At 57.2% G+C, this 9,246-nt stretch overlaps 1 protein-coding gene across 1 annotated transcript; it reads right to left on the reverse strand.

The window, feature by feature from the left end:
- Window positions 1-1,169: 1,169 nt before the first annotated feature.
- On the reverse strand, window positions 1,170-9,246 carry ENDOV (endonuclease V; the record flags this gene model as incomplete). The annotated part of the gene is made up of 8 exons (XM_057386840.1): window positions 1,170-2,035; window positions 2,957-3,042; window positions 6,456-6,584; window positions 7,145-7,213; window positions 7,321-7,433; window positions 7,514-7,553; window positions 7,911-8,045; window positions 8,929-9,246. Coding segments are annotated over 8 exons (921 nt in total), but the record flags the coding sequence as incomplete, so codon positions are not given.

Below are 9,246 nucleotides of genomic sequence, written 5' to 3' on the forward strand. Positions count from 1 at the left end.
CKGGGCCAGTGATGCACAGCCATGTGCTTGCTCTTTTTTATGCTGGTTTTTTTTTTTTTTACCTGATCCTTCCTCACCCCCCGGCAGAGGCAGCTGGGGGGGCTCAGGACAGCAGAGGACAGAGGTGTCCCCAGCCCTGGGTCCCTCACAGGATGAGCACAGATGGGATGGGAACAGGGAGATCCCAGTGGGGAGGGGGCACARCCACAGCCCCACACTCCTGTCAGGCACTGAACTCAGCTCCTGGAGCTTCCACAGCCTCCCCTCACCCCAAATCTCCCACTGTCAAACGCCAGCTAGAAGCACAAAAAAAAATCACCAACAGATCAGGGATTAAAASCGCAGATATTAAAGATAAAACATGAGATTAAACCCAGACACATAGMCAGGGCAGGAGCAGCCACAGTCACACATGCTGAGGGTTCTGTGCTCTCTGGGGCCATCCTGGAGGAGCTGCTCCCCATGGAACCTCCTCCAGCAGAGCTGAGCCAAAACAGGGGCTTCATTCAGTACTCCAGGGTCAATCTGCAGTGAGAGTGGTGTCACTGGAATTTGGAACCAGCTCCCTGTGGCCTCCCAGCACAGGCCAAAGCAGCCAGAAAACCTGGATGGATTTCTCCGGTGTTCTGCCCACCAGGTCTAGGAAGAAGCTGTTCCCTGCCCACACTGTGTCACTTGTGTCTGAATTTGTGACAGGCTTTAGAAACCGTGCCCATGGTCACTGGAGTGGCTGGTTTGTGGAGGCTGGGATGAGGAATGAGCTGATCCTGCTGTGGCTCTGTGCCCACCCTGCTCCTTGGGACAGGGACACGGCAGAGGAGGTTCTGTGTCCATGGAGGGAGGGGACAGGGCTGTGCTGGTGTCCCCTCGTGGGGTGGGGTGGGATGGGCTGTCACCCACACACAAACCCTGCAGTGAAACACTCTGATGCTGCAGCTTTGGCTTTGAAAGGGTGGCAGAGAAGGTTTCTTTGGGAATGCCCTGTCAGTGCCCATCCCCTGCTCCACCCTGCCCAGSACCAGCCCCAGGGCTGCCCAGATGGGCCCAGGGGAGCAGGGTTTGTTCTTTATCCCATCCCAGACCCCGACACAGCAGAGGCAAAAGGGGCTGGGCTTTGTGCTCCCCCCCAGAGCAGCTCTGAGACACAGAAAAGAACAACAGAAGTTGTACAACAAATTTATATAAAATTGAGGTTAAAACAGCCCACARGAGCCTGACCTGAGCACCCTCCCCAGCCCCAGGAAAGCAATCTTCTTCCTCTCCAGGCTGCGATCTTACACATCAAGGACTTCCAGAGCACCTTCTGCTGCTGCTGCTCTTTGGGAACAGCCAGGACCCACCTGCAAACCCAGCCAGGACCCCACAGCTTGGCAGGAGAAGCTCTGGCCCTGCAGGCTGGACAAGGGGTGAGGAGGATTTGGGCACAGCTCTGGGCTCTGCTCCTCAGGCCACAACTCCAGCCTGGGATCTGTTCCTGGAGTGCTCTGTCAGGAATGACATCTCTCCCTCCCTCCTGGGGACAGAGGATTTCTCCCACCCTCTCCCCTGCCATGATCCTTCCTTCAGGAAGAGCTGGGCAGCAGGGCTGTCCAGCCAGAGCTGGAACTGGGCTTTGCTCCCCAGGAACCCAGAGGGACTGGGAGAGCCCAGGGACAGGGGGAAGCTGTTCCAAAAACGACAGGAAGGGAGGTCTGTGTGCCACAGAGGTGTGGTGGAAGACTCCACCACTCTGGAGTTGAAATGCCCCAACATCTCTTTGTAAATCACCTCCTGCAGCTGCCCAAGCGAGGTGTTGCAAACTTAACGTGAGCTTTTGCTTACACAAAGATTTTGACAATTAAAAACAAACCCTGAGGAATTCCCTGCAGGGACTGTCCCTGAGCAGTGGCTGTGCTGTCCTGAGGGGCACAGCCTGGCACAGCTGTCCCTCAGGGTGGCATTGGGCTCCCTGGTGCAGGAGAGGATCCAGTGAAGAGGAGCTCTGCAGTTTTTGCTGGCATCAGACTAATCCTCCAGTTCAGCCTCCTTTTCGCTGCTGGGAACAACAAGAAAGACTTAAAAATGTAGAAACCAACAACCCCAAACAACTGGCACTTAGGGACTGAGGAGTTCAGCCACAGAGGGTGTGAGACACGGCCCCAGATGGAATGGGTGTGGGGGGCACTCCCGTCCAAAGCAGGGTGAGCTGCAGCACTGCCCTGGCAGGGCCTAGAGATGARCTCCAGCACACACTGGGGACCTTGGCCGTGCTGAAAAGTGCCACCAGAGCAGCAGAGAGAGCCCCTTGTCCTGCCCTGGGTGCATAACTCAAAGAACAGAGGAGCTGATCACAATCCAGCACCATCCATGTGTCCTAAGGACCTCAGCCATACCAGTGTTAATGCCCCAGTGCCACCACGAGCCACATTCTGGTCCCTCAGAGCCCTGGCACACCAGGCTCACCCCGAGCAGCTCCTGGGCAGAGCTCCCCAGTGTCAGTCCAGCCTGGCCTGGGCTCAGGGAGCCCAACACTCCTGTGAACTGCCCTGGAGAGGCAGCACAGCCACGGCACGRGGAGCTCCTCAGTGGGACCTGCCGTGGATTTACCCCTGAACTGGCACCATTGGCCCAGGTTATGTAAAAGCAGGGGACTCTGACCCTCCCTGAGAGCTGGGGGCTCAGGCCAGCTCCTGCAGGTATTTCTGTTCACCCTCAGCTCACACCTGTGGGCGGCAGGGCTTTGCTTGTGACCCGTGCTGAAAAAAGAGCAAATCCCCTGTGCCCTTCCCCAGCTCGGGACACGGCGCTGTCGGAAGCAACGTGTGAGGCAGCGTGGCCACAGGGAGCAGAAATCACCTTGGGGAGCAGCACATGGCCTGATCTCCTCACTGAGCTCACCTTGTTACCCTGCCTGTACCTTTAATGCCATTAGTGCAGCTCATTCTGGGAGCAGATCCCCTTTTGGCCGCACACCCACCTCTCTGGGCTGGCAGGGACAGCCTCCAGCACCTCCAGCGGAGCACAGGGCTGCTTCCTGAGGTACTCCCTCGATCGAATGTCAGCCTGGAATCGAGAGGAGAGTGATGAGAATGGGCTGATCAGCCTGGCTGGTGCCTCTCTGCCACCCCAGTGTGCCCCAGCCACCCTGCTGCCAGCACAGGAACAGGGACATGTTCCACCAGGAACAGGGCATGGCTCCRTGCCACAGCAAGGCAGGACAGCCTGGGGCAAGGACAGCACCAAGCACATCCCAGGAGCTGTTAGAAAGCATTGCTGGGCATTTATTGGGTGTTCTCACCCTCCTCAGAGGTGTTTGCTCAGCTCTCCAGTGCTGCACACCAGCAGCAGACCCTTGATGCCATCACAAGCACCTCCCGGGCTCTTGGACAACTCTGAGGATTGGCAGTTGATTTTTGCAGTCCTTCAAAGTTTTTTTTCTCTTTTARAAACTCCTTTCCCAAGCAGGCTGCTGTGCCATTTCCGAGCAGCTGCTGTGCCCACCTCAAAGGCAGAGTGTCTGTCCCCACTCACAAAGCAGGATGTGACCTTCCCAGCTGGAGAAGCTTCAGTGTCTGGTGACGACGCTCAGAAAGTGGGTTAACACATCCCTGGGGACTGTCCTTGAAGCATCTGCTGCTCTCCCCACTGTGCTGCTCCCGAGGAGCCTCTCCTGCAGCCCCCAGGCCCCTCACCCCGAGCCCCTGGCAGAGGCTGTGCCTGCTGCTGGAACCTGCTCCACAACTGCAGAGCCTCCTGAGAAGGAGAGAGTTACATAAGGGGTGGTTTGTTTGGGAGATTTTTTTTCCCTTCTCTCTATAATTGGACAGTTTCATAACTGAACTGACAAATAACTTTGATCACTCTTCAGGATAAGCGATTACGTGATGGATTTTATAAGCAGGGAAGGAGGCTGCTCGATAGTCCCCACGGGGACACCAAGGAGCAGGAGGCACAGCTACAAACCATTTTTCTAGGGAAGAAAAACCCCAACCACGTTGTGCTGAGAAAATCAGCTTGATGAGGTGGCATTTCCCAGGCAGGGCTCAGTCCTAGCACAGCGCCGGAGTCAGCTTAGCGTGGCGATTAACCACGGCCTAATCAATAAGATGGATCACTGTCCTGCTATAATCCACACAGATCTGGGCTATTTTCAGAGGGGACGAGTGCTGCCTGTGGAATTTGTGTTTTCTGAGGGGCCAGGGTGGTCCCTGTGCACAGCAAGCTTGGAAGAGGTGCCCAGAGGGAGCTGGAGTCTCAGCGCAGCAGTGACTGATGTCCAGTCTCACAGGAGGGGCTGATGCCTTGTCTCATTCTCCTCAGGGCAGGGGTTCAGTGTTTCACACAAAGAGGGACCTGCAGGCCTCTTTCTGTCCTTCGTGCTGGGCTGGAGCCACCCAGGCTGTCCCAGCAGCCCTGTCCTGAGCCAGCCCAAACCCGCTGGGCACGGGGCAGTGGAAGCTGAAGGAATCACCAAGTGAGCAGCAGSAGGATGGTGAGCAGGCAGCCAGGAACCCGACCCAGTGAGAGCAGAGCAGGCTCCCGGTGCCATCCCTGGCAGCTGGGGACTGGCAGCAGCTCCTGCTGYCCTGCTGGGCACAGGGATCCTGGRAAGGGGCAGRGRCAARCACCAGAGYRGGTCGGATCTCTACCATGAGGAGGGAAGRGCAGCTCCCTCAGCAGAGCTTGGGATGGCTCCAGGGCCACTCAGGGTGAGGGTTGTGCTGGTGGCTCTGGGATGGCAGCTCCTGCCTCCCCCATCACTGCCTGGGAGCTCTCCTGGATGGGCCTGGCACGTGGAATGGGATGAGATGTAAATACTGATTGCAGGTGACAAGGGCCATTCACCCCTCTGCTTCCTCCGAGAGATCACTGCTCTCATCTGCACCACAGCCACTTCCTTGGCAGCACAGCCACGCTGTGGGCTGAATGCAAATCAAACCATTCCTGCTCCTGCCTGGAGAGTGCTGCACTCCTGGGAAACACCCAGCCCCTAAAGCTGGGAGTTCCACAGAGCTGCACTGCACATGCTGCCCTCACCCCAACCACAGCCTCACCCTCAGGAGCTCGGGCCAGCTGAGCTCTCACAGAACATTTTCCTTCCAGCCCTGCCAGAACTTCCAAACCAGGACCTACTGATCCACAGGTCTTTCCTAACACTGGCAAATCCATAAGCACTTCACCCATCAGGTCTGCAAGCTAATTCTGGGGATATATCATGGCAAAAAGGCCAAGTGAGCCACCCCAGCAGGATTCTCCACAGCCTCCTGCTTCCCAGCTCCAAGAGCTGAGGCTTCAGCTCTGCCTGTGCCAAGATGTGTGGCAGTCACCACAGAGGAAGTGCAGCAGGGACAAGTCCCATGAAAAGGTTTAAATGTCCTCATCTCCTGCTATCCCTCTAGAGTAAACACACTCTCCTGTTGGATTTTTCATCCCTCTGTAARAAAAGTGATAATAATTCATTCCATCACTCTAAGGAAAAGGTCACAGAGAACTGCAAGAGTCTCCAAACATGAGCAAATCCTGGAGATAGCTGGAAGCGAAATGAGGGTGATGAAAAGCTCCAAGACACCTTTTTGTTTCCAAARGGAATGCTTCTCCCCTGCCTTTGAACACGCTGAGCTGCAGAGCTGGCTCAGAGCTCTGCAGAGGCATCTGTCCCTGGCTGGAGCAGGTTACATAAGGAACTCCACCAACCTCCCCAGGCTGCCAGGTACTGGGGCTGAGACTGGAAACTTTACCTCTGCTGTGGACACCCCAAGGCTCATTTTGCTCCTGGGAGTAAGATTTTGGGATGGTTTGTAAGTAGAGACTCAGTTCCAGGGAACACTGCAGCTCTGGAGCGGCTCCCAGGAGGATCACCCAGAGCTGCCCCGGGGGCTGCTCAGGTGGGCACACCCCTGACCCCACCAGCCCTGCATGGCAGTGATGCCAATGGGCTGTCCCAGGGCAGAGTTAGGGACAGGGACACCCGGGCAGRCCCTGGGGTCACTGCTGGCTCTGGGCTGTGGAGCCACCAACAGTGGAGTGACCTTGGGGAGAAGGGGAGCACTYGACAGGCCAGAAGTCCCGGAGCCTTCGAGCGTCCCCAGAGCCTTTCCCCAAGTTGTGCTGCGATTTTATCAGCCAGGGCTGAGCTCGGTGACAGTGATGCAGTGCTGTCACCTGCTGGCTGCTGGCTCCATGCAGCAGCAGGAAAAGCTCAGAGGAGCAGCACTGCGGGCCGTGCTGGGCTCTAAGTGCCCAGAAAACTGCATTCCTGGCTCCTGGGGAATAACACCAGCATCCCAGGAGCTGTCTGCAGAGAGGACGCAGGACATCAGTCAGGGCTGGGAATGCTGCCGGGCACTGCGTCAGGAGAGCAGCCATGCAAGGAWCAGTGAATTCCCACAGGAACAGCCCAGCAGGAGGGTGTCAGCAGCACACGAGGGGCGAGCTGAGGCTCTGAAGAGCCCCACAAACAGCGCTGGTGTCAGTACCTGGCGGATGGGCTCCGGGATGCGGAAGCGGCAGCAGGCTCTGACGAGGCGCACGGCYGTGCCCAGGCTCACCCGGTGGCCCACGGACACGTAGAGGGGCCTGGAGCTCTTGCTGTGGCTCCGCAGCACCTGGGCAGGCAGACAGAGAGATCAGGCACTCAAGAGGCTCATTTGAACACACCCAGAGAGGCAGGGGAGTTAGGAGCCAGCCAGAGCCCTCCGATGGGGTGGTGGCTCTGTGTTTGCAGCTCCCAGCTTTCCTGAACATCATCTCCACCCCAGTGTCTCCTCCAGGCACTGTTTGTCCCTCGTGGCCCTTCCCTGGYGCCTCAGGCTGCTCTGGCTCAGGGAGATGTGCCAGGACAGGCTGACAGCACACAYAGGAAGTGTCTTACAGCTGCGAGCTGCCGGCCTGCTCTGAGCCAGGCGCTCCAGACAGATCCCAGGAGGCTGCCAGGAACTGGCACCTCTCCCAGACTGTGCCTCACAATCCAGGGCGCTGCAGCACCTCAGGTGCCACAGCCATGGGCATGAATGTTCCCAACACCCGAGCTGCCAGCTCCCTAGAGCCACCTGAGCTCTCAGGAAGGGCCCAGCAGTGTCACTGCTCACGTGGTCACACCTGATCCCCCCAGATCACTGAGACAGCCCCCCTGAAGACAGTGACAAGTGGCCAAGKGACAGTTTACCATGCCCAGGACTTTCCCCGAAGTGCCAGTCAGTGGGAATGTATCTCCTGGCCTCTGCAGGGAMCGGACCTAGGGATGAACACACACAAGGTCAGGCCATCGGGACATAATTGCATGGGGCTGCCCAAATTCCCTTAGATATTAAAAACCAGAAATAAATCCCAGCTYGGCCTAACCTGCTCTCTGTGCAGCTCGTCCCTGACCAAGCCATCCACCTGCAGGAGGTTCTTGGCCACCCCAATGCACGGCAGATCTGTCAGGACTCCGAGGTGACAGGCTGTGCCAAATCCTGCCAACAACGAGCCACTGTGGCTGCAGGACTCCAGGGAACAGCAGCACAGGGAGCAGGGCTCTCCAGGAACAGCCTACCTCTGGGATGGAGCAGGCCATTCCCATCTACCAGAAGCACCTGAAAAAGCCAAAGCAGGAGTGTTATTTCCTGGGCACTGAGAGCTCTCCAAGGAGCAAACAGGGATGTTGGCTTTGGGGGAAATCTCTCCTGGTTCTTCAGTTTTCCTGTGCCTGTGTGTGCCCCTAAAGCAGCAGCAGTGTGGGACTGGCAGTGCCCTGCACACACCAGTGCCACAGGAGGCCTGGCTGCTGCCAGCTCCACATCCCTGCTCCCCAGGGAAAAGGAATGGATGCTCCACCACAGCTCTGACCCCATCCCTCCTGCCCCACCAGCTCAGGCTCTGGAGGGAGAACMCTTTTCACAGGATTCTGTACACAGAACACCCCAAACCGGGACAAGGAGAACACACCAGACCTGGGGCTGGAGCTGGGGCTCCTCCTGCTGAAGTCTCTGGACAGCTTCCACCAGGACAGGAACCTCTCGGAACGCCAGGAATCCGGCCACGTACGGGGCAGTGACGGGCACCATGCGACAATCCTGGTACAGCACCTGCAGCAGGCACAGACAGCAGCTCGGGATGTTCCAGAGGCTCCTGCTCTGGTCCATGGCCCCTCTGCTCATCCCTTCTGAACCCAGGGACAGGTCAAAGGAAACCCTGCAAGGCAGCACAAAAATCTATTCCTGCCTTGCCCTGCAGATCACAGCAGGACTTGAGATTCAGTTCATTAAAATCCCAGCAAAGCATCAAACTTTATTTCTCTGCTTATTAGAGCTTTTACAGTTAAAGATAATTTTTATATCATTTTGAAAGCTGGGAGAGAGACCAAAAATCTTCATTAGTTCAAGTAAAACGAGTGTGTGCTGTGAGATCCATGGTGGGTCTGGAAAAGCTTTCCTGTGTCACATATCATGTTATCAGATGATTCCCAGCAAGAACTCACCCAGGAAACTCTGCCCTGGAGCACTACAAACCCCTCCCTGTGTCCACCAACCCCCCTGAACAGACYCTGCAGCTGCCTCTGGACCCTGGGTGAGTTCCCAGCCATCCCACAGAACTCCTGCAATAGGGAGCTGTGTCTATCACACCTTCCTCAACTTATGTCTAAATCCTCACACATTGTTTTTCTGTTTATCCTTCTTGGGAACACACAATTGGACGATTTGCTGAACATACACGGAATCACAGACTCATGGAATGTTTGGGTTGCAAGGGACTTTAAAGCTCATCCAGTGCCACCCCATCCATGGCAGGGACACCTCCCACTATCCCAGGGTGATCCAAACCCAATATCCAGCCTGGCCTTGGGCACTGCCAGGGATTCAGGGGCAGCCACAGCTTCTCTGGGCACCCTGTGCCAGGGTTTCCCCACCCTCCCAGGGAACAATTCCTTTCCACGATCCCATCTAACGCTTCTTTCTAACTCCGCGGTACCTCGAGAGCCGGGTAGCTGAGGACCACCAGCGAGGCGCAGGCACGGCTGTCGTCTCCTTTGATGTAGGACAAATCCACGCCTCCCACTCTCTCCAGCCCCACGAAATCGGGATSTTTCTGCCACTCCTCGGTGTCCTCCTCCAGCACGCTGTCCCTCAGCCGGGTCTGCTCCCTGCCAGAGCCGCGGCACCGCGCTGAGAGCGGGACCCCCGAGCCCCCGGCCCCGACCGCGGCCCGCCCGCTCCCGGGCAGCGCCCAGACCCATCCCGGGCACAGAGAGAGCACCGGCAGCGCTTCCCCAGAGAGCACCGGCAGCGC

This window comes from Malurus melanocephalus, unplaced genomic scaffold (genome assembly GCF_030028575.1).
Source record: "Malurus melanocephalus ecotype Western Australia unplaced genomic scaffold, MMel_1.1 scaffold_1073, whole genome shotgun sequence".
Lineage (NCBI taxonomy): Eukaryota > Metazoa > Chordata > Aves > Passeriformes > Maluridae > Malurus > Malurus melanocephalus.